The sequence below is a fragment of the Engystomops pustulosus genome, chromosome 3 (genome assembly GCF_040894005.1).
Source record: "Engystomops pustulosus chromosome 3, aEngPut4.maternal, whole genome shotgun sequence".
NCBI lineage: Eukaryota > Metazoa > Chordata > Amphibia > Anura > Leptodactylidae > Engystomops > Engystomops pustulosus.
Window position 1 is genome coordinate 58,387,814 of NC_092413.1, and position 26,400 is coordinate 58,414,213.

Here is a 26,400-nt window from a genome sequence, read left to right on the forward strand (position 1 = left end):
TCGTAGTCAGGGACAGACAGGAGTTCAGGACGGGCAGCACGGGATGCAGCTCGGGATGCAGCAACAGGTCAAGGCAGGCAGAACAGGATTAAAGACAAACACAGAACTGGGGTCGCAACGGAAAGACAACAAACAGGTACTAGGCAAGGGTACAAGCTTTTTCAACTGCATAGAGCACGAAGATCTGGCAGGGAATGCTGGGAGAGGCCACTTTTTAAACAAATCCTGGAATGGCCAGGACCAGTCAGCGAAGCGTTGGCCCTTTAAATGCTTGCGGGGCGGCGTGTGCACCCTAGGATTCAGGGACGCACACACACAGCCGGCGGAATGAGGACAGGCAAGCGGCGTGGGCGCCATGATTGCGGGTGAGCAAGGGCCATGGGTGAGCCCGCAACCCATGATATGGGTCACGGGAGCACCCGTGACAATAGATAAATTGATAGACAGATTTATAAATATGAAAAAGACAAATTGTAGGTTTCTTGCAAAGATACTTACACAATTTATTTCTGCAAAGTTTGTTGAAACTTTCCAACTCCCAAATCACCTTTCTCTATATGCACTTGTATATCTTAAGATATCATCTTAAGTTTTAACGTATTCAAAATTCTGATCTGCATATCTTAAGATTTTGTGAAAATAAAGAATAAGTCAAAGATAGTTCTGTATATTCCAGACTTTATTAACGCGATATTGTTTACAATATAAAATATGTCAAGAATTCCACAAATGTATTTTAAACCAAAACAACATGGAGACATAAGCACACAGAGAGTACATTGTCTGCCCCTAACTCACAGTAACAGAAAACAGATGCAGCAAAGGAGTTCTGTTAATAGGAAATACTTTGTAACATCTTTTCAGGTTCTGGAGATTTGCAATACCTTTCAGTGACAAATTAGTACAGATGTATTATTTTATTCAGCAGGAATGAAAATTCTTGAATGGGTTATGTTTAATCATTAGATATGCAGGAGTTTACTAAAGCTTCCTAATTCGAAAGAATCTTGTTTCCAAATAGGAGTGTAACGTTGTCTGTGGTAACTGTACCGTTATTACTAACCTAATAACGGTACATGGTCCTAGAATAATCTTCATGCATAGTAAATAGAAGGTTTAATAGACATACCAAGCATATATATTATATATATTGACAGTCAAAAGTGATGTTCAACATATCTTCCATGTCTGGACACATTAGACGATGTCAGTCATTTGAGGCCATCTTAGTTGTACATGAAGGTAATTTGGGACCATGGACCATGTAATGTAGAACCAGGTTTTGCAACATGTGTCACAATTTACCAAACTACTTACTACTGTATTACACTAGACCACATTAGAGAAGAATCTTCACATGATTGCTGCCACAATTTACATAAAGCACAGACTCACCCATATAAATACACAATCAAAAAGTGTAAATCTTCCTCCTTAGAGCCACTAAACAATACTCTACATCATTAATTGTATATAAAGTTTAATACATCATTTCCACCTTGGATACATTTATGTATTAGTATAGGTAAAAGAGTATTACAAATTATGATTATTGTAGCAAATACAAAACTAAATGCTGCCAAACATTTGTCTTGATTTAAGGCAAATATTTACATAGAGTAAGATTAAAACACTAATGCCTATAAACCCTCTAAAAAATAATGGTTCGCTGATATGTTATAAGCCGATAAATATTAAAGTCCCTGCATAGACAAAGAATATAAAATAGCTTACAGATATAAAAAGTGTGCATCTTCCAGCAATAAATGAGCATAGTATCTCATATATTATGTCTGTACTCAAGCACACTGCTATTAATAATGCTAGGGATAGGGACAGAATATATTGTGCATGTATCTGTTTACCTGTTAATCAGGTAAACAGATACAGACCTGAGACCAAATTGTATTAAGATTTATATACAGTCTGCCAGAAAAAAAACAAACATTGGTGAGGATACAAATCAGAACCAGTAAATATAAAAGATATTATAAACTTTACGTAATCTGAATTGTAGTCTGGCTACTGTAATAAGAAGACTCAAAAGTAACATGCAATATAAAATGTAGTCACATACTGAATTAAATAAAACTCTTGTAGGATTAAAAAATATAACAAGGACTGAAAGTGCAAAGTAGATAAAGTAACAGTATAGAACAGAGGAAAATACTTACGGTATATTTATTAAAATGAAAATGTTAGAATTTGTAAGAATTTGTGAAAGCTTTAAAATGGATATGAAACATCCTTTTGTTATAAGGGTCCAATGATGACAAAATTGGCCAGAGAATGTCCCAATCATGGTACATTATGAGTAATATGTTAAGTGACAATGAGAAATAAAGCTTTAAACTGTCCTGACATAAACCAGTGGATGATCCATGAAATATAGAGATGTGTTAGGTTTCTGAAGGGATTTTCACTTGCTAATAGATCTTAAAGACAACTCAAAACTACTTAAAAAACTAATGGCCCACAGTTATCAAAACTAGTGCAGTTTGCCTGTGGAATGTGCAAGATTAATCAAAATTGGTGCAGTCATCATAAATCTGACACACCCTGCACTGCTCTGGAAGTGTGTACCAACAATTTTTGTTTTGGTGCACCTTTAACATACAGGTGGTCATTTACTAAGGGCCCGATTCACGGTTTCCCGACGTGTTACCCGAATATTTCCGGTTTGCGCTGATTTTTCCTGAATTGCCCCGGCGCACGGGATCGGATTGTGGCGCATCGGTGCCGGCATCCTTGGATGGAAATCAGGGGGGGGGGGGGCGTGGCCGTAAAAAAACCCGACGGATTCAGAAAAACCACCGCATTTTTAAAAAGTATCGCTCGACACGCGCTTACCTGCACCCAGGGTAGGACGATGAACTCCGATGCAATCCGATGGTCTTCAGCGCAGCAACGACACCTGGTGGACGTCGGAGGAACTGCCTTAGTGAATCCCGGCCGGACCCGGATCCTCCGCAGAGAACGCGCCGCTGGATCGCGAATGGACCGGGTAAGTAAATCTGCCCCACAGCGTGCAACACAATTCTGTCGAGAAGCAGTGATAAATGTGGTGCACAGTTCGACTCTGCACCGGAACACCCATTAGGGTGCAGAATTTTGTGGTACGGCACATTCTTTTCAGAGCAAAGTCAGACAGAAAACTGGCACAAACACTTTAGTAAACGTGGAACAATGTCTTCTCAAAACCAGATTTTAACAAAAGGAATTTGGTTTTTTTTAAATAAAACAATTTTGCTGAGCTTTTATTAGAAATACATACTGATAATGCCTCATTAGGAATTAATAGCCTTAGCAAGTACGACACAATAAAATCTGGTCCACAATGAGATTTGTTCACTGAAGTAGTAAAGGGTTCCCTAAATGGCGCTAGATACCCTGAAACTCTGTCCTTTAGGCAAGAAAGTCTCTCTGATACATTGTACAAACAAATGTCCACAGTATTTTATTTAAAGGTTGGCTGCGGGTCATTTCTTTTCAGAGATGCAGTATGGGATCACACTAAATTCTATGTTAACTTTGCCAAACCTCAGTACCACAGTCACGTTGCAATAATCCATGGACAGCAGACACACGATCCTGTTGAAGGGCATGCGTTACATAATACACCTATTCTCCCAAAAAGAACCTCCCAAAGGTACAAATACATGTATTTTATATAGTGTACACATACAGTATATACCAAACCAGCTAAGAAAACTGCGAGGCGGCTAAATAACAGAAAACTTTTCAATATATAAATGTAGTAAAAGGGACTCCCAGCTGTCAGAGCTAAGTTGGAGCCGCAGAGAACTGTTTATACAACATTGTTAGAAGCAGAAGGACTGTAATTCAATGCAGAGAGCATACAGCACCACAGGGTGAAGAAAGGCACTTAGAGCACTAGTAGCAACTGCAGCCCTAGATTACAGTATATACTGGAGTATAAGCCCACCCGAGTATAAGCCGAGGCCCCTAATTTTACCACCAAAAACTGAGAAAACCTTGACTCAAATATAAGCCGAGGGTGGGAAATGCGTTGGTCACAGCCCCCTCCCAGTATAAAGGCAGCAAGCCCCCAGTAGTATATAGCCAAGCAGCTCCCAATAGTATATAGCCAGCCTGCCCCCTGAAGTATACAGCCAGCCAGCCCCCATGTAGTATACAGCCAGCAAGCCCCATGTAGTATACAGCCAGGCTGCCCCTGTAGTATACAACCAGCCTGCCCCCTGAAGTATACAGCCAGCCCACCCCAATAAACTTATATACTCACCCTCCGGCAGCCCCGATGCTCAGCGCGGCTCCCCGATGTCTTCCCCGCGGCTCCTCTTCTTTCTTCGGTCTTCTGTAACAGCCGGCAGAGACACATCCAAGCGATCTGCCGGCCGGCGCACACTATGATACAGCTGCTGGTGAGGTCATAGTATGCGCGTGCTGGCAGATAGCATGGCCGCGTCTATAACGGCTGTTACAGAAGAAGAAAGAAGAAGAAAGAAGAGGAGCCGCGTCGACATCGGGAAGCCGCGCTGAGCATCAGGGCCGCCGGGGGGTGAGTATATAAGTTTACTTTTTTTTATTGACTTGTGTATAAGCCGATGTAGGGTTTTTCAGCAGATTTTTTGTGCTGAAAAACTCGGCTTATAGACGAGTATATACGGTAAAAGCTTGTTTTTCATAGTCTCTGTTGGCCTCCTACTTACCTCTGTAAATACACAACCAGGCTCGGTCTTACCCCAGAATGTGTACTGGCCTAATTTCACAAACTGAGCAATATAGTGGGATGGGACTCCAATAATCATAATGATATATGATGCAAGGAGTCCTTGCTTCCTCTCGGAACAGCGCAACACTGTAATCATGATAATAGTACCGCCCTGATGTTTGCAGGTTTTGTGGCGGATCTTGCATCATATACAACTATGATGTTTGGAGTCCTATGTTCAGTCAATGAAATCCGGCCAACACACTTCCAGGCCGTGACTGAGAGTGGTCATGTGTTTTATCCCTAAGCAGAAGCACATAATTATCATCACATAAAGGATGTGTTTAACATAAAGTTACATCAAAAATTTCACCTGTGTGATATGTTTACACAGTGGGATTTCATGCTAAATTCCGTGTAATATACTGGTTCATTATCTGCTGTCAGGCTTTCTAATACAGATTTTGATCAACATCCCTGATTTTCTGAGCGCCACCAGGAATATAGGACATGTTGTTTCTATTTTCCAGAAGCTGACAAAGCTGCTCATGCAGAAAGGACTTGGTGGTTGCCCATTCATTTCCATAGAAGAGGAATTTTGTCACAGATTTTCCATCCGTGCAACATATTCTAAAATTGATAAATATATATGTTACAGAGCCCTTACTGTATATGAAAATTATCTCACGTAAACATGAGAACTAAAGAATTTTGTAATTAGATTAGGCTTAAAATTTAGTGGCATACATGAGACCTAGACTTCAGATCCTCCAATTTATATAGATTAGACAAGAGATGTAGTACAAATCAACTAGATTCTTTTAATGTATTTGGTACCAAATTGTACATGAAACCTATAGTAAAGCTTCATGGAATATATGATGAAATTGAATTACTAGTAGAGCATTTTTGAAGATTTAAACTTTTGCCAAAATGACTGGAAACATGCACACAATTTTTTGGTCACTTGCCTGAATAAAGAAGATGTGATCTTTAAGATATAGGAATATTTTCTGGCCATAAATGGTGATGCGAGTTGAATAAAACTACAAGGAGCAGTCAAACAATAGTAATATCCGATGGAAACTTTGCTTAAAGAGGACCTATCACCTGTAAAAACGGCACTAGGAGCTGCTTACTAAAGTAAACAGCTCCTAGTGCTGCAACAGACCGAGCAGTGTTTTACTGCTATCTTTATCACAAACCTCCGATAACGCTAGCAGACACAGCCGCGATGTACACTAAAAATTTATGAGGGGGCGGTCCGGAGGACAGTACGGTCCGGCGTTTCTAGTGTTCATTGGGGCAGTGTCTGCAAGCGTTATTGGAGGTTTTTGATAATGCTGCGTCTGTTGTAGCACTAGGAGCTGCTTACTTTATTGAGCAGCTCTTAGTGCCGGGTGACAGGTCCTCTTTAAAGTATACATCATAGGCATTTTTGGTTTTAGTGTCATTAGTACTAGTGTAATAAAAAGACTTTCTTGAACCTTGTAGGCAACAGAATACAAGCATAATATAGGCACCTTTCAAAAACAGTTCACCAAAACAGAACATTAAGTTTCATCTAACAAATGCACCACTAAAGTATATAAAATAACAGATACGGTTTTATAAAAAGCCATCAAAGAAGAGTTTGCAGGCTACAACAAAACCATGTGAGAGAGAAAACAATAAGCATCTGTCATCCATCTGCTACAACACCAGCGATGAGCCTTGTTACCAGTTGTCAAGGAAATCAAATCCTGTCTTCAAAAGTACACTGCTAGTATTTATCTGGAAGGGAAAGCAGAACTGTGTTAGAATTGGGCATATTATAGGATTCATTGACACTGTTATGAAAACAATGCTATAAAAATAGGATGTAAAAAAGATGTCTATTACATGAGTTCATGAGTTCAAACTTTCACTAGCTCACAATGCGGCTGGCACAATGATATGGTGATTGCTATGGTTCAATCTCCATGCACCCCCACCAAACAGCTGACTTTATGAAGAAGTTATGACCAATACAAGACTTGAACTAGACATAACTTTCTAAATTTGTTTAGTTCCTGTGGATAAAACTGATCCCTGGTCATGTGATGTCACACAGGTGCAAGACTCATTATATCACCAAGAGCTGTGCAAAATTACAACCCGTACAGCAATGTGACATCACATGACCATGGACCAATTTTATCCATTAAGTACACAATGAAACTTTCTATAGAATGACACAGCAAGCAGAGATGAAGCAAACAATATGAATTATTTTTTGAAAGTAGACAACCCCTAAACCCAAAACCGTGGCCTTACGCTAGAGCAACAAAGAAGCAATTCAAATTGCATAAATTCAGAAAATAACTCGTAACCTGTTAAGTTCACAACAATTATATTTTTTAACAGAAAGGTTTTTCTCATTGTTGAAATTTGGGGGGAATATAACACTAGATACTTAGATACACTTACACCCTGGAAAAGAAAAAAAACAATATAAATAAGGCGCATTAACAGTTTTGGGGATGTTTACGTCTCCTTAGACGCCTACGATGCTCAGCTGCAATGCGTGCTCACCATACTATGCCATCGCCGCAACAAAAAAAAAAAAAAGCTTGCCATAAGAACGGCCGTGCAGCACTATTTTCTATGGAGAGGGGAGGGGTGAGCAGAAATACAGGTGGGGAAAACACATGTTCGTGTAAATGCAGCCTAAAACTGAGAGTAGAGGAATATTTGGACATGCACAACATTTCATTTACTGCAGGGCTAACAATACTACATTGCTATTGGCAGGGGATTACAATCATTACGTTTCCAGTGTTTAAAGCTACATCTGTCAATTATTGTCATTTCCTTCCAGCCAACTTGTCTACCAATTATCCCAGACAATTCTATTTATCTCAAGGATAATAAACCTTAGAGGAATTAGATTTCAAGTTCCATGGAAGTCATCGCAGCAAAGTGATGATTCACCAGTTGATTAATATATGATCTGCTATTATCACTTCCCTTCCTTGGTTGAACTTGATAGACATGTGTCTTTTTTCAGTCGTATAAACCATGATACTATGACCATTATGTAGTGTTTTTTGACACAGTGGTCTCACCTTAAACATGGACCTTTAAAATGAAGGCTTAATATAAAAAAAAAAAAAAAGAGGTCAAAAAAGAACTTAATAGCACTAGTATAATACTACCATATAAAGTCTTCATAATAATGTGATGTAGTACTTCGTAGTGAACAAATAATACTACCATATGGTTCCGCATCTTGCACAGCACAAATGTGGTGATCAAATAATGTGCAGTTCCTAAAAAATGAACATTTCATGCACACTTAGCCTCGGATGGGGTCAGCTTTTACTATGACAAATCGCGGGACCCAATGGGAAAAGTGCACTGTCCCTTGTCTCTATAATGCAGATGGGAAGTTTAAACATTTATTTATGTTTATGTAACTAAAGGTGTATATTACCCCACCTAAAATATTTCCAGCATGAACCCTAGGGGTCAATATCATGTACCCATGCTCACAATATTGCATTTTGCCCTGTATTGTCAGAAGATGGTGACATAGAAATGAACAGATGATATTATTCATTTGCTTTGTGCATTCCATTAGTAGATTACAAGCAGATGAATAAAGTAAATTTACTTACAGTACTCGATCAACATAAAGTAAAATATTTATACTATAAATACATTTTATCCATCCTACACTAACCTGTATAAAGAAAAACCAGAGTGGTGTGTAACACGGTTCATATAATGCACTACATAACGTAGAAATCAATTTTTATTGTAAAGCATAATTATACAACGAAACACCATAAAAACATTTAAAAACACGTTTCCATCAACGTGTAAAATCAGGGTATGGTTCCGATACAACCAAAGTGTATGACCCCTCCACACTCTCCCTTTACAAAGTCAAGTGGCAAGTAGAAAATTTACATAGAGATAATCCCATGTTCAAATGCCAGTAGGAAATTCATGATTTAAATCCACATCAATACCAAGGCTCTAATGGCCCAAAATTTACAAAACACTGACACTGAGCAAAACATGATATAATGCATACTAACTTGCCAAAGAGAGTAGTGTGGGACTAAAAATGCCCCACGCGTATCGCCACAGAGGTGGCTTCCCTCTGTGGCGATACGCGTGGGGCATTTTTAGTCCCACACTACTTTCTTTGGCAAGTTAGTATGCATTATATCATGTTTTGCTCAGTGTCAGTGTTTTGTAAATTTTGGGCCATTAGAGCCTTGGTATTGATGTGGATTTAAATCATGAATTTCCTACTGGCATTTGAACATGGGATTATCTCTATGTAAATTTTCTACTTGCCACTTGACTTTGTAAAGGGAGAGTGTGGAGGGGTCATACACTTTGGTTGTATCGGAACCATACCCTGATTTTACACGTTGATGGAAACGTGTTTTTAAATGTTTTTATGGTGTTTCGTTGTATAATTATGCTTTACAATAAAAAATGATTTCTACGTTATGTAGTGCATTATATGAACCGTGTTACACACCACTCTGGTTTTTCTTTATACACGTTGTATTTATGGTGTGGGTTCCAATTCATATGGACCAAATGATGGTACTTGCCATCTTATAGATATCCTACACTAACCTGTGAAAACAGCTGAGGTCCTGATTGAAGAGCCTCTTCGTTTTCAGGTTCCCTGCTGGGTTCCATCACTGGCGGAATTATTGCTGGTTGTTCTGTAAGAAAGACATCATCTAAAGTGCTGACAGATGAATGACTTGGCCGAGGAGTCTCCAAAGCTAAGGAAACGCTACTTGGATTGGTTGTCTTTGGTTGCTTTGTGACTACAGATGGCTTTTCAGACACAAGAGACTTCTCAGGTTTTTCCGGCTTTGTAACTTCCTTCTCCTTCTGGAAAGAATCTTGTCTACAGTAGCTAGGAAGTGGTTTATCTCCCTTCTCTAAAGATTTTATTTGACTGGGGGTTAAAGACTGAAATTCTGACTGAGAACCTTCAACTCTAGACCGTTCCATGCTTATTTTCCAAAAGGTTGATTCTTCTTCTTTTCTCACTGGTGTTGACCCATCACAATTAGGGGTCCTCATTCCCTGAGTTGGCTTGGCAGCTGAATTTGCAAGGGGAGTCTTAATTTGGTTGCTTTGGTTGGCAGACTTGGGGGTTTGCTTCGGTTCATTCTGGGCAATGGCGTTTGCTTGTTCTTGACTAGACACTGAGGCAACACTAAATTCCATCTGGCTCTAATAAAAAAAAAAATATTAAAATGTTGTTACCTAAAATAGCAAGGGTGTTCATGTTGCAGTCCCTTACTCCCTATGAAGTTACCCAGCTGAAACTGTACTTGCCAATGTTTTTATTCACAAGTTCACATATACTGTAGACCAGCAGGTAGCTGGCTAGCAATCACTTACCTTGGCTAATGGACAACTAATTTAGGAACCCTTAAAGGAACAGTAATGCCAGGCATTTCTAATAATGTTTGTGACATTCTCCACTAATAGAAACAGAAACTGTTTTTCAATTGGGTTTTACAGGGGCTCACAGTATTAACGACCTAGGATTTGTGTGTGTTCAAAACCTAGCTGGCTACACATCATTTGGCTGCATCTTAGCTCCCATTAAAAGGAGTTGATCAGTTTTAACTTCTACAAAGGGAACAGAACTGCCTGCTTCCAGTTCTATTCTCTGTTTATCAGCTGCTGAGAATGGCTGATCTGTGGGGGTGTTGGACCCTCCATCCCTCCAATTTAATATTATAAATTTGGAAAACCCTCAGCCAAAATTTAAAAAAAGAAAAGAAAGAAAAAATCAACACTGGTCCTGCAAAGGGGCAGTAATGGAGACTGGTAATAAGCCTGGATTCACACTACCGCTGCCCGCCATACCGTAGCACGGCGGGCACACGGTAGCGCGGGGAGAGGAGGAGGGGGAGAGCGCTGCCGTATATACGTCCTCCTTGCGTTAGTGTGAATGCAGCCTAAAGCAGTATTCTATTACAACCTACTAAGTAAATCTTTGAGAGACGAGGCACAATTATATAAAACTACAAAGCCAGATATTCCTGTTAAAGCAGATTGTTGACATTATTAAGGAAATTGCAACTTAACATGGTACGGTCATCATTGCTTCAGGATACAGATTTACTGCCAATACTAAAAACCTGTTTGTTTCAAATTTTCCTACATCCCATTTCTTTCAATGTATTTTTGATTCGGTTCACGTTGCTTTTAATAAGAATATTAATCTTGGCCAGACCAGCTAAGTAGAATAGCTATTTTAAATAAGGAAGCCCCAGAGACCCACTGTAAATGTTTATATGAGTGACTGCAAATAAATTGCAACTCGTGTTTATAACACAAATGTTCTGACATAAATTTATCTAGAAACATGTGGTGACAAGAGGAATGGACGGGCAAGGAGCTCTTAGGCTCCCCTCACCTTCTATGCTGCCAGCATAGAGATACTGCCTAACATCTACAGACCCCCACAACTGCCAGTTTGTCATTGTACTTGAGTAGTCATTTTGAATGTCAAGAGGGACCAGAAAGAGACCAATTGGAAAGTATTGGAATTGGGAATAGTAATTGGAAGAACAGAAAATCATCAATTCTTGTTATGGATTTTTAGCATATGTTTTGGCGCTATTCACCGTACTGTGAAAATAATATGTTATTTATTCATTGTTAATACAATTACGGTGATACCTCATTTATATAGTTCATATTTTCACTTGCCCTCTTTTACTGAATAAAAAACAAAAATTGAGAAAATCTAATTTGTTTTAGTATCACCAAAAAAAAAAAAGTATTTTACAGTTGACAGTGCTGGTTGAGGGATTACTTTTTGCGAGAAGAGTTGTTCTATTCAATTGTATCATTATTGGCTACATAACTTTTTAGAACATTTTTTGTGAAGGGATTTGATGAAAAATCAACATTTTTGACAAGTTTTTCAGGTTTTCTTTATGGTATTCAAGTGGGTCCAATTAAGGTTCAGATTTATTGTACAGATTGTTACAGATCCGGTGATACAAAATATGTGGGATTTTTATGTGTTTGTGTGTGAAACTCTATGGGGGTCATTTATTAAGGGCCCGATTCGCGTTTTCCCGACGTGTTACCCGAATATTTCCGTTTTGCGCCGCTTGTACTTAAATTGCCCCGGGATTTTGGCGCACGCGATCGGATTGTGGCGCATCGGCGCTGGCATGCGCGCGACGGAAATCTGGGGGCGTGGCCGAACGAAAACCCGACGTATTCGGAAAAACCGCCGCATTTAAAAACCGAAAATGTGTCGCATAAGGACCGCTTACCTTCACCTGGTCCAGCTCGGTGCATTCCGGCGCGATGAGTTTACTTTCAGCGCAGCAGCGCCACCTGGTGGACGGCGGAAGAACTACCTTATTAAATCCCGGCCGGACCCGAATCCAGAGCGGAGAAGCCGCCGCTGGAACGCGAATGGACCGGGTAAGTAAATTTGCCCCTATATGTCTAAGGAAGGGAGGTGTTTCAGGGACTTAAACTTAATTTATTATAAAAATCTTTTTTACGTTTTTTTTCCCACGTTTTAAAAATTTTTTTTTTTATAACTTGGACTTCAACAAGCGATGCTCTGATCGATTGTTTAAGCCCAAAGCACTGCACTGCAATACTAATACAGTGCAGTGTATTGTAACTAATTGAGCATGCAGATGCATGCTCAGTGTGTTACAGTCAGGCCCTGCCTGACTTACAAGGGCTGCCACAGGATGGATCAGATTTCCCCGTTAAGCAGCGTGGGGGGTTCTGATCCAGTTGGAAATCCCCTTAGAGCTGACACCCACTGCTTCTAGTAGCAGCTCTGCATGTGAGCCAGTGCCAGATGCATGACATAATAGTACTGCCACCCCTGCAGTACTACTACTTCATGCATCAGGAAGGGGTTAAACCAGTGTAGGTTACAGTGGACACAGATCAAAACTGCTATTAAAGTGTCCATTTCAGATATACCTGGAAAGACTGAGTAACAATGACTGTTGTCACTTAACTTATTTAGACTCCAGTTTCATCAATAGGCCTGTGTTGCAAAGAGAAGATCAAAACTGTAGTTTTGAACTACTTAGGAGATGAGAAGGAGAAGTTGAAACAAATTGAAGAATAAATTTCTTGTTCCTCTCAGTTAGAAAGCAGAGTGCTCAGAAGTCTATTTTTACATGTTATTCAGTTGGTAGGAATGTATACTATTTCAGAAGCATGCAAGGCCTCTTGTGACCAGAGGAAGCTGCTTAGTTTGGCAGCCTGAAGAATTTTAAATAGAAGAGAGAATGGAATCCAAATGCTGTCTCTTTGTACCTTAACATTAACTAAGACAAGAGCCAGAGAAATGTAAAGTTTAAAGATCCAGGCCAAGCTAAGATAATTTACTGAGCTGGAGGTAATGGAACAACCTAGCCAGCATTGGTCCTATACTTTTCTGGTATCAGTAAATGACTGCAGTGCAATACAACCAGTGTGGCTACCACTATATCCAGTTGAGTGAGGCACGGACCATTATTTTCCCAATGGAGTCTCATTCCTAGATTGACCCCTTTTAAACTCCTAGTTACATGTTACCAAAAGGGAGCAAAATTAGAGTACTAAGGCAATTGAATTTAAACACCCTTAAGAAGCTTATATGTCTGTAATGCTGATGGTATGTGCCAGTGCAACCAAAGGCAAAGTTTCCCTGACTAATCCTGTAGTGTTATGTAAAGTTCTTTCCACTACTTGATTGTACCTGTGCTTCACAGACTGACAGCTTTCTAGTTCTACAACACAGTCTCTGCCCAGCGATTCTGGCATTCTGATTCCTGGTGACAACCCCATCTTCATCTGACCTTGAACTTTATCTGTCTGTCTTGACCTGTTTTTAATTGACTGACCCCTGCCTGCCTTAACCATGGCCTGTCTGTGGCTATCCTCTGTCTGACCTTCTGGTGATTTGCACTGATGTCTAAGGAACCAACTTAGACAGTAGTCGCCAGAACCAAGACTACACAGAGAAGTAGTGGACTTATGACGACATCCAGGTCCCATAATGGGGATGAAGGTTGAAAACTGAATGAATCTCTCAAGGCAAACTGGTCTAATCATACATTGGTTCCCAACTCACTGTCTCAGAATTTATTACAATCACAGGACTACCACAGGAACCACAGGAATGAAAATAGTACAAACAAGTTTGAGCCACTTCCCTAGCTGAAGTAATGAATAAATACATTGGACTCTCCTTAGGCTGGGTTCACACCTCATTTTTTTTTTTTGCCATTTGTTGTAAGGACACGTCAGGAAAATTTCAACTGTATGCCTATACAGTGGGATAAGTTGCCCGGAACCCCCCTCCCCCCGGCAGCTGCTGATTGTCTGCTACTGATGAACAGTGTGTGTTCCCCCAGTGATGTCACTGTCCTAATATGGACAGTGACATCAACGGGTCCTCCCTCCTGCTGAGCGACGTATGTGCTTGGCGGGTCTGTGGGGGGAGATGCAATATGCCGCATCCATTCCTCATAGCCTTCTATTGCCTCCACTAAGGGCATATGTCGCTCAGGTGAAGGCTGCAGTATGAAAAGACGTAGCTTAAACCCGGCCTTACACTGATTGATATCTGGCTGTGTACAGATGTATACACAACAGCCAGTCATTGCAATTATGCTTGCAGCTGTATGTAGTGTAAACAGAGCCTTATCTACCCTTATGTGATATAAAATGGCTATAAAATCACATACAAGGTCACCTGCTGCTGTAGTTAAAACAAAAACGGATGTTCCATACCTATATGTTCCTTACTATGAGGTTACAATAATAGTAGTGTTAGATCCCAGCTTAAAATACTACTCCACTTATTCTTTTTCCCCTCAAATCAGTTGCTCTTGCCATGCTGGAGAACTTTGCCTATTACTTAAATTTAGGGCTGACTCTCACAATGTGTGGGCAGTGCTCATTTTCTTAACGGAACCCCAAGTTTAGGTTAATAAATGGATCGGAAGAATGTGATAAGTCACATTACCAGTAGGTAGCATTGTCACTGTTCTTGCACCGTGGGAGTTCCCTACATGCACTTTGATTGTCAGTACTCTATGTAGTCTATGTGCCACTGCCAAATTTGGCCCTATAATAAATGTTTGCTTTACAGTAATATCACTGCAATATCACACACTACAAGTGAGCAGTTGTGGTGTTTTTTAGAATACTACATTTAAGACCATCCTTTGTCGGTCCAAACCTGGCACTAAATGTCGGAAATTTTACCAACATTCCAAGTTATCCATATAAATCCCAACTGAACCGGGACACTACCACCTTCTAGCCTTGTCACTTAATACTTAAAGTGAACCTATTACCAGGCACCCTTCTTTAGCCTCCCCATGTCCCCACAGACAATGAATAGAATATCCCCACTGGTTTTATAAAAATTCTGTCCTTTGTGGATCAAATTATAACTTATATTATAGTTCACCTGCCTCCCTGTCAGCTGTGTCCCTTAGGGGAATATTTATCAGAGCCCAGTCCCGCCCCATCTCTGTAGGACACTCCTCTTCCTTTACCCTGCCTTTTCCCTCCTCCCAGTCACTGCTTGCCCCGCCTCTGCTTCTTCTTCTCGTAGATAGCAGTGGAGGTAGCCGGCAAGTGTCTACTGCTATCTGCGCATGCGCCACATCGCCCAGCAGTGAGCCGGGTACGCAAGCTCTGTAGCCAGTTGCGTATCCATCTCACTGCTAGCAACCCTGCGCCTAAGGGGAAAGAGAGGCATATCAAAGTTGCTCTCTATAACTAGCAGAAAAGGTTTGTCTTTGTAGCTCTGTGTGTGTAGACATCCCCTTCAAATAATAGGAGATAAAAAGGGGCCCCATGTTCAGCTTCAATCCTCCTCATCCCAGTCTGTTATACCGCACAACTTTCTGTGCCCCTCTATTTGAAGATCAGACTGCTCCTTAGCAGCTGCCCCAAGCATCTTGCACAGCCCAGACCATTCTATTAATGAAACAATTTCACAGCTGGCTTTTACTTCTAGTCAATGCTATGAAGCTGCTTCCAATCACTCCTTATAATGCAAGCTGCCAGGATAGTTTACTATATAAATATATGTTAAGAATTAGCTCCTTCTTAAGAAAACTCAAGGCAGGGAACATGGCAAATAAGGGCAGAGTGCAGTGAGAACGGTTTTACGGCAGACAGAAGCCACCCACATTTTTCCTTGCGGAGATCTTTGACAAGTAGATTCGGAACAGAATACATGTCAAATCTCTGGAAAGAAAAGGGTGTGTGACATAATATGGGTATTGTTCTATTTTTAAATTGGAATCAGATGCCATTTGTTTAAAAATTATTATTCATAAAATCATTATGAAACAAGATTACATACAAAATTTGCCATTTTATTTAAATTAATTTAAATATTTGATTGGAGAAATAATCGAGAGTAAAGTTTACCTGGCTCTCTACCACTATGGAGTTTTTGTGCAGTTCTTCACTTCCTAGCAACAAAGCATATTAAACAGATGCATGCGCAGTGAGAAGCGAGGCGCACAGCCCCTCCCCCCACCCCCGATCCTGCTGAAGATACTGGAGCCAGGTAAACTTTACCCTCAATTATTTCTCTAACCAAATTACTGTGAGTTTTTATATCTTTATGTACTTTAGAATGTCTAAGGTAACATGTCCCTGGTGAAAGTTAGCACTCTGGTGACAGGTTCCCTTTAAGTTACCAGATCATTGTATTAGTAGCAGAGGACAAGTAGATTATATAGACATTCATATCTCACAAAACACTTACTCTAGTTTCCCAGGAAAATGGTGCCGAATGTTCATCTTGCCAAGTAATATCCTAAAAAAAAAAAAATCATAGTACCGGTATGTAAATAGTCTGCCAATAATGCTAGTTCATAACTTTTAAAATCTGTTCACACTAGTGCCATATTTATAAGAAGCATGACATCAATGATAGATCCATCTTCAAACAGCCATCAGAAGATATTTAACTCCGTCAGGTCTTTTGGCAGTAAGAATAGCTCAGCAGACAATTTCCTGATGTGAAGAGTACTGTGAACCCAGATGTAGGCTTTGAATGTCGGTGCAAACAGAAATAAGAATGTGTTTCATGAGATTAGAAAGGTGAGTCACCCCCATCTTCAAATTATTGGGAAAATAGGATAAAGAGGGAAAAGTGGCAGGATAAAATGTGGCTTTTATTATTTCCTAAAAAATATAATATGCAGTGGGCTTTTGCTCATATTGAAACAACGCATCACAATTAAAAGGGCTTTATTTTAATTTAACATTATATCTAATCTATCCCTATTTATTTTCATCCCTTCTATTAGAAGCAACGTACAGAATTGAAATTTCTTAACCTATTTGATAATGAAGTTTAGTGGTAAGAAACCTGGTTCCTGGTTCCCTTTAAAAAAGAAGTCAGGTTACAGACATATTTATCTATTTTTTTTTTTTAAAGGTGTTGTCCAGATGTACATTTTTTATGTATGGCTGGGGGGCACCTCTGTCTGCACTTTCTGACCACTGCCTGCAACAGCATTAGTTTCAGCATATATGGGAGTACGGAAAGATGTGGGTATATGCTATTTTGAGTGAGTATATTGCTGCGTGGGAGAAATACAGTGATATATTAATAGTTAAGGCTTTTACTTCCAAATGATACCAATTATGTTTTTTTTTATTGTTTATATTTTAAGTGACACATGGCTGTGCAGTTTAACTTTTTTATATAAAAATCTTTTTGTTGTTTTTTTCAGGATCATTCATGATCACTTCCCCTGTAATCATATGTATTTCTAAGCCAATATAATTCACCAGTTGCTTCATAAACATTACTGACTGTAAATATTTTAGTTGAGTTATTGAAAAATAATTTTTTGAGTGTGTCTTTTTTAATTTTTATTTTACAAATGCCCTAACTAAATTCCCTAACTAAATTATAGAGCTGATGTAAGCAGTTATAAATATATCCAGACGGAAACACATAAATACAGGTTTTATTTACAATGCTTTTCAACAGAGCACTTAGCCAACCAAAAAATTGTTTCTTGAAACGGTTTGTTCTATTGTGGTGCCAAGAGCATAAACCAATGTACTTGGCCAACTCCTCACACTGGTAAAAAAAAAAAGAAAACATTGTAGGATTTCAGTTTAGCTACTGCTGTTTTCTTCTATTTTTTTGCAAAAGAAAAAAAATCTATTTTGAGTATAAGCAAAAATTGTGCTGGAAAAACTGTGACTTGGTTTATACTCAAGTATATTAAAAAAAAATTTAACACTGTACTCAGCTTTCCGACGCCCCCCGCTGGTCCTCTTCTTGCTTCGGGTGCTCCGTCTCCGGGTCCTCCGGCTATAGTTGCTATATACAATGTGCAGGGGCTGGCAGACTATATACTGGGAGGCAGAAGCTGCTGGCTATATACTGAGGTCAGGGGCTGGCAGGCTATGAACTGGGGGGGCAGGGGCTGGAACTACTTTACATGTCAATTTTTTTTTTACTTTTTTCCTAATTAAATGTGAGACAAACTTGATAGAATCATTTTTTATAGAATTAGCAGACAAATAACTAAAATTGTAATGCTGGGTTAACATTTATTTACTCAAAGCAAATCTACCACCAAAATCAAGCATAATAAAACAGAGACACTCACTCATAGACCCAGGCACTCTTATTTGTGATCCATTGCCTCCTTCCTTCTAAAATAAACTTTTAAAATTATACTATAGAGCTAGAAGGGCTCTGTGGGATGTTACCAGAGCCTTTCCATGCTGTGGCTTCACAAGCTGTTACACTGTGCACCTCCTCTTACTGCGTACAGTGAGTGTGTAAGTGCGTTTTGACTAGGCGGAGGTGGAGGCAGTGTAACACCCTGTGAAGTGACAGCATGGAGGGGCTATGGTAATGCTCACAGAGCCCTTTTTGCTCCCTAGAGGCATTTTAAAAGTAGATTTTAGAAGGAAGAAGGCCATGGATAACAAATATAAGATGATTACCAAAGTCACAGCGCTGGATCTATGAGTAAGTGTCATTGGTTTATCATGCTTGATTTTGATGGTAGATTTCCATCAATACTTGTTCCTAGAACATAACAGTGTTTCCCCTCGATCCAAAAGTTCACCTGATTTTGTTTGTACAAGTCTTTATTACAAGTAAGCCCAATGTTATATGTGTGTACTAACACATCTACTAAAAAGAAAATTTAAAAAAAGGTAGAGCTAAAGTTGTTAAATAAAGTATCTGGATGTTCGTAAAGTCTTTCCAATTACCAAGGCAGATGGCTCTCCTGCAATAACCCAGACTTCAAAAACACACTGCTTCCTGAGAGTTTACAAGTTTTCTAAGGAACAGCTAATCTTTAATATGGCAGTGCAAAGTTGCCCAAATGACAGTCAATCAGTAGTTTTGGATCTCTGAGTTTGTTTTTCCATATGTTTGGATATTTCAAAAAAATTTACATTGCCCATTCACTAAGAGTAGCTTTTTATTTACTTTATTTTTACAATCAAATTATTTGAAGTAGATTATAGCAAGCTTATTAAAATGTACATGAGTATTAATAACTTTGGTGAATAATCTTCCAATCCGTGCTGTGAGATGTGTACAATACTTAACACTAGTTTCTAGTAAACATTATAGTAAAAAAATGACTGTAGAAAAAATAAGAAGAATTGGTAGCCACCAACAGATGGCAGTAGAGAGGGGGCAGTTTTTTCTACCCTTTTTTATACAGAGCAGCAGCTCTGCAAGGACAATCAATATCTTAATATCGTAAACACAAGGACAGATGGATGCGTACACTGGACTAGAGTAACAATACACATTTTATAACACAGCAATAGATATAGAAATACGTAAGTTTTTCACTTCACGGTTTACACCATGGGCATATCTTATTCCCTCTTACTTGTCTGTAGGCTAAGTATACTCTTACCTTTGCTTGATGCCCTCTTTCACACATTCTTGGTTGGCGCATCTTGCCATGTTCACTCCTCAGGAGCTGCTCCTCATATGAATAGTATGATCCTTCTATTTTATACCCATATTTACCTTAGGTCCGTTGATGTACCCCCTCTTCAAGGCTACTTTTGAGTACACATTTTGACTGAAATAAGAATTTGATCTTTCTTCTAGAAACCCACTGTATCACCTTACCGAGGCGATGATACCTGTCAAATTCCTCATGGATCCATCTTCCCTTTCATCATTAAGCCCAGTGGATTGACATTTACTCATGGAGAGTTGACTCATTGATGAACTGACATTTGAACCTTTATTTCACTCTCTCCTCTTAAATGACTCCTGGACTGGTGGGTTCTTGGACGTCCACCATCCACTGCCTGGTCTTCACTCATCACTATTGTCTCTGAATTACGTAGCATCTTTTCCTTTGTATGACCGCCCAGCATTGCTCGTTGTTAGTGGTTTGCTCCCTTGGGTGGTTGGTACAAATCACCCTTTCATTCCGTCGATTGTACATGTCATTTACATACTGAACTGGACATTGCCTGCTTATATATTGTCATGTTGTTATTTTCATAATTTATGTTGATTTACTTTGGTTTTGGGTCCCCCCCCTTTTGTCTAACTTCTTGGTATTTTTAATAGGGTTTTTGCGTATTGAGCCGCGCCTATCAGTCTTTTATCTATGCTAGGATAATATGCAGGGTTTAGGTCTATATTCCTTGTACATTGCACTTTTTTCATCCAGGCACTTTAGTCACTTTTGACTATCTTTTGTTATTTATGATATACTTTTGTGCACATTTAAATTGTCTTTATATGTCACTCATTGCTGCAGTGACTTCATGCCTTATATATTTCAAATATATTTTTGGTTGCACCTTTTACTTTAGGGTCTTATTCTCTTACGATTTTCCAGGTTGATATTATGTCTCACTACTTTTTTCATTTAGTTTTTGGGATAATCGGCGTGGATCTCTGCATATTCATATACAAATATACACTCACCGGCCACTTTATTAGGTACACCATGCTAGTAACGGGTTGGACCCCATTTTGCCTTCGAACTGCCTCAATTCTTCGTGGCATAGATTCAACAAGGAGCTGGAAGCATTCCTCAGAGATTTTGGTCCATATTGACATGATGGCATCACACAGTTGCCGCAGATTTGTCGGCTGCACATCCATGATGCAAATCTCCCGTTCCACCACATCCCAAAGATGCTCTATTGGATTGAGATCTGGTAACTGTGGAGGCCATTTGAGTACAGTGAACTCATTGTCATGTTCAAGAAACCAGTCTGAGATGATTCCAGCTTTATGACATGGCGCATTATCCTGCTGAAAGTAGCCATCAGATGTTGGGTACATTGTGGTCAGGTATGCTGTGGCGTTGCAACAATGCTCAATTGGTACCAAGTGGCCCAAAGAGTGCCAAGAAAATATTCCCCACACCATGACACCACAACCACCAGCCTGAACCGTTGATACAAGGCAGGATGGATCCATGCTTTCATGTTGTTGACGCCAAATTCTGACCCTACCATCCGAATGTCGCAGCAGAAATCGAGACTCATCAGACCAGGCAACGTTTTTCCAATCTTCTACTGTCCAATTTCGATGAGCTTGTGCAAATTGTAGCCTCAGTTTCCTGTTCTTAGCTGAAAGGAGTGGCACCCGGTGTGGTCTTCTGCTGCTGTAGCCCATCTGCCTCAAAGTTCGACGTACTGTGCATTCAGAGATGCTCTTCTGCCTACCCTGGTTGTAACGGTTGGCGATTTGAGTCACTGTTGCCTTTCTATCAGCTCGAACCAGTCTGCCCATTCTCCTCTGACCTCTGGCATCAACAAGGCATTTCCGCCCACAGAACTGCCGCTCACTGGATGTTTTTCTTTTTCGGACCATTCTCTGTAAACCCTAGAGATGGTTGTGCGTGAAAATCCCAGTAGATCAGCAGTTTCTGAAATACTCAGACCAGCCCTTCTGGCACCAACAACCATGCCATGTTCAAAGGCACTCAAATCACCTTTCTTCCCCATACTGATGCTCGGTTTGAACTGCAGGAGATTGTCTTGACCATGTCTACAAGCCTAAATGCACTGAGTTGCCGCCATGTGATTGGCTGATTAGAAATTAAGTGTTAACGAGCAGTTGGACAGGTGTACCTAATAAAGTGGCTGGTGAGTGTATGTTCTTTCTTTTATATACTACTCGCCGAGCATGGATGCTAATATTCATCTAACATACGTGGTATATTCATGGTATGTTCGTCGATCATTACAGTGTCTTCTCTATACGGTGTACCTTTTCAATGTTTTTAACTTCATATGTGTCTTTTTTTTCCAAATCTATTGCTTTGTAATAAAATTTGTATTGTTACTCTAGTCCAGTGTATGCATCCATCTGTCCTTGTGTTTACTATATTGAATTGTTTGGGATGCGTGGACATACTTATTAGTTTTTTACATTGGTAGTGCCTGTCCTCCATGTTGTTTCTATTGACAATCAATATCTTAAAGGAGATCAAGCCAATTATTAAAAGAAGCCCATAGACATTCCGGATTTGGTCGTAACAAATGTTACTTAGGACGGGGAAACACAATCGTCCTTATGGTTCTTTTTTTTTGTCTACATTAAGTTTTCCAACTCTGTTATATTTAGAAAAGTATTTCATGCTGCAACACACTGACATTGTATAAATAGACTGAGCTTAAATGGGATGATGTCTGTTTATAAAAGCCAATGTTATAATACTCTACTCTAGTCTGAATTAAAAAGGGGGATCTTTTCAATAAATTAGAGCATCTCTCATACTAGAAGACTTGGCATGTCACGAACATCCCAACTGGGATTATGTAATACTTTAGATGCCCATCAACAGCAGTTCACCGGCTTTTCCACCAGACTTTCTCATATACATGCATGCTCAGCTCATGCTTAGCATGGCAAACGTTTTCAATGGAGACAGAAGATTAAGTCACTGCAAGACATCTTTGTTTCATAATATGAGCATATCCTCATTTAAAAAAATCTCCTCTTGGAAATCTCATTTGTTAAATACACTTCAAGGGACCCATCTAAAAGGGCTTCCTACAACAAACAAACTTTATAGCTCCATGTTATAGTTTATTATAGTTATAAAACCTTTTTCATCTCAGTATCATCCTATAAGGCTTGCACTAGAACAGGTTTTTAAAGCTGTGTGTCGCGTGTAGGACTGCATCTGTCCCATCTTTGGTTCCTCCTGTCTGTATGCTTCCAAGCTCCTCCTTTAGCATAACACATATGGTGAGGAGTCCACTGACCAATCCTAATTGAAGTATTTTGTGGTACACACAAATGTTACAGAATGTCTGCTGGAGATATTCTGCTGTGATTCTGTCACATGTGCCTCTGGCCTAAAAGAGATTTCTCATCACATACTATATGAAATTGCCAATGAGGCCAGTGATTAGTAAAGCACTGGACTAAAGATGCTCCTGTGTTACATGGACTGCCATTAATCTTCTGGTGATACTACTTCTGGAGCAGGGGAGATGTCTGCCTGGCAGCAGGTCTGCTTGCAGTGTTAGGCCATCTGATGATCTCTGCGACACTGTACTACTTCCGGAAATTATAGTCATTTATAGCTAAAGGAAACCTTACTTGTACATGTCAGTATGCTGCCCAAACCCAATCAGAACAAAGTACCCCTGTCGAATGTGGCAGGTTGCTACCACTTCTTAGTTCAGTGCACAGTACATGATAGCAGACTGGGGCGGGTGGGTTCACCCTGTGATTTTTATCTGCAAATTGCCATAAGACTAAATAGGATCTGAAGACAACCTGTTGTCAGTGGTTGCCTGTATCATTGTAACGTAGTAAAATTAAAATAATTTAAAAGAAAAAAAGCAAATACTGGGGATATTAATATACAACTTCAGCCATGGCTAATAATGGTGACCATGCTGATCTGTACAGGGACACGCAGTTCCCAGTGTTGCTAGGCAGCTGCATGGACCCGTGTGCCCGCTGTATGTCACACTGAAAGAACATGTTTATAATGGATGATGATTATTACTAAAACAGATGCAAAATATTTACAACATTGTGTTTAACAAACCAAGAAGGGTATGACAGGTCAGTTTATTAACAGATCCCAGATACCACAGCCCTCTATAGTTATAGGGTCAATAGCCCAGCACATCATATACTGCCCGTCACAGGCAACAAATGCCAGAAAAGGATCTAAGCTCCTGCCAAAATTCTGAAATGATGATCAGTGTCATGGCCACCAGTGCAGGGCTGGACACTTCCATGTAAATATTCCACATTATTTTGATTATGACCAGAACCTGTAGACATCTCCAGTCCCAGTCCAGCTCTGTGACATAAGGCTTGTGGGACAGTCGTCTGCTGTCCCATCCCTTTAACCAGATCCCTGCCAGTAATATGTGATATTTCCAGCAGATGAGGGATGACAAACAACAAAACAAATCTAATCCATATGAATTATTAAATACCCTCATGATTCAGCTAGAACATAATAACTATATACAGTAAGTGAACATTTAAAGGGATACCAGCCCAGAGGACCCCACTTCTACAAGGTAAAGGACCTGAATATATATTCCCAGTAGTGGCTGATAACAGAGAACAACGCATGCGAGCTGTAGTAAGACAGGTCTCAGTTGTGATGCCCACCAGCCTGGCCCTGTACTCACCTCCTCCCCGAAGTGCACCTCCTTCTGGCCGGTGTGAGGTTTGAGCACCGGGTAGCAGGGCACTGTGTCTGCGGGGCTGCTGCCCCTGTGCATGGCATATCTCTTCTGCAGCTCCGGGTCCACCAGGCTCTTGTCTATGGCTTCCTCCTGCTCCTTGGGCTGCATCTTCTCCCACTGGGCACCATAGCGCTCCCGCACCCGCTCCTTGTCCTGCATGATCTTCTTGGCCATGGAGTTCAGGGAGGAGAAATAGGCGAAGCGGTTCCTCTCCTTCTCGTCCAGGGGCCGGTTCCCTGACACGGAGATCCGGGCTGCGGCTATAGCCGCCGCCATAGAAGCCATGTCCCTGGCTGGAGGCTGGAGTTACACTGGCACCGAGCACATTCCTCCTCCCTCAGCACTGCACAGGGACAGTCACTTCCTTTATTCTCCCTCCTCCTCATCCACATGCCAGCCTCCATGTCTCCTTATATGTGACTTCCTCTCAGCTCAGGCCTGCCTCCCTGCTGCTGTGTACACTGGGTGCTGGGTGCCAGGATCTAGTAGTGTTAGGAGACATTCTCACAAGGCAGACTTGTTACAGAAATGTCATCCTTCATTCAGCTGCTAAGCAGAAAATCTTCTCCTTTCCAGTTGAAATAAAGTCACAGGAGGGAATTCATCATTGTCTTTTTTGTCTTTGTTTTGGAGAAGTTGTGGTACAAATGCTCTTTTGCAACTTTCCACTGTGCTAAATAAACACAGGACAGTGCAAAGTCACTTTAAAATGCGCCGAATTCCCAAAACTGAACTGAATTCATGATTTGCGAGTTGGCGGAAATATTTATTTAGGCTCAAGGTTTGGCGCAAAATGACTCCACTGATGTAGAAATAGTAGAAAAACCACTACCATATTCATCAAGACATCAAGGGGCATGTGTGACAAAAAAAAAACATTTTGCGACAAACACAAAAAAATAAAACACTGTTATGGGACAACCAAGAAAAATGAGGAACCAAATACAACAACATACATAGACTGACTTTATGAATTCAGATAAAACAAAAATGGAATTGAACATAAACAACAAAGACATATTGTAATGATTAATCCCCCCCCCCCCCCCCCCAGACTTTTCTGGAGAAAACCTGCCATGTGCAAGTTCACCCATATAGAGCAACCAGCTGCACCCCTGCCCAACCACCAACAGGTACAAAGATGACATTAGTGGTAAAACCCTTAACAAAGGTAATGCACATTCTGTGAAAACTTATGCACGATGCATATGAAGGAGGCAGAAAGCAGCTGAAAATCACCAACAATATTGTTTGTTTTTACGGACAGTCACCCGAGGATCACTGTAATATATATATTTTTTCCTATACAGAGAGGAAAAGGCAGATTTGAATCTCCTGGGGCAGTGCTGCTCTTTAAGGCCACAGAGTTTAGTGCAAATTCTCCCCTTACACCAGCTATATACATGATAACCCTGAAAAGGGGTCGTCTTCAGACAAACCCCAGTAGGTAAAAAAAAGTCGTCTTCAGACAAACCCCAGTAGGTAAAAAAAAATACCATTATACCCAACAAAGGACCGATTCAGAAGGACAGCATTAATGGTCTTGTAAGTCTGATGGTCTAGGCTTGGACCATACACAGATGCTTTGTAGTAGCAGGTCATTCACACTTCAGTATTTTTATGCAGAACTATGGCTGTCAATGAAAAAAAATTAAAATAAAGAAGTTTGGGACCAGCAATACTCAAAATAAATGAGAAAACCTATGACATGCAACAACAAAAAAAACATGTCATTTAATAGATATTCTCTTTATTCAATATTAATACAAAAACACTGGATACAAGATAAATAAAAACAATTAAAAAGGTGAAAAATCACCAAAATGACATCTCTAGGGAACAATGTATGACAGTGTGTGCAGGCCCAGTCAAGCTCCCCCACCTGATACAGCAAGTAGACTGTGCAAGTTGGGGAGCTAGGGCAGAAACCCCACGCGTATTGCCACCTAGAGCATGTCTTATTCTTGTTTGTGTCATAA

At 40.1% G+C, this 26,400-nt stretch overlaps 1 protein-coding gene across 3 annotated transcripts; it reads right to left on the bottom strand.

The window, feature by feature from the left end:
- Positions 1 to 661: 661 nt before the first annotated feature.
- On the bottom strand, positions 662 to 24,783 carry C3H1orf198 (chromosome 3 C1orf198 homolog). 3 transcript variants are annotated; one of them, XM_072140871.1, is made up of 5 exons: positions 24,365 to 24,783; positions 16,482 to 16,532; positions 9,314 to 9,928; positions 7,780 to 7,806; positions 662 to 6,466 (listed from the first exon to the last, which is right to left on the bottom strand). In XM_072140871.1, the coding sequence occupies exons 1-4, from the start codon at positions 24,704 to 24,706 to the stop codon at positions 7,795 to 7,797; spliced, it is 1,020 nt and encodes a 339-aa protein (XP_071996972.1). In that variant the 5' UTR covers positions 24,707 to 24,783; the 3' UTR covers positions 662 to 6,466; positions 7,780 to 7,794. The 3 variants fall into 3 exon arrangements, with proteins under 3 accessions (XP_071996972.1, XP_071996971.1, XP_071996974.1); XM_072140870.1 differs by lacking the exon at positions 7,780 to 7,806 and having other exon boundaries at positions 24,365 to 24,782; XM_072140873.1 differs by lacking the exons at positions 7,780 to 7,806; positions 16,482 to 16,532.
- Positions 24,784 to 26,400: the final 1,617 nt, after the last annotated feature.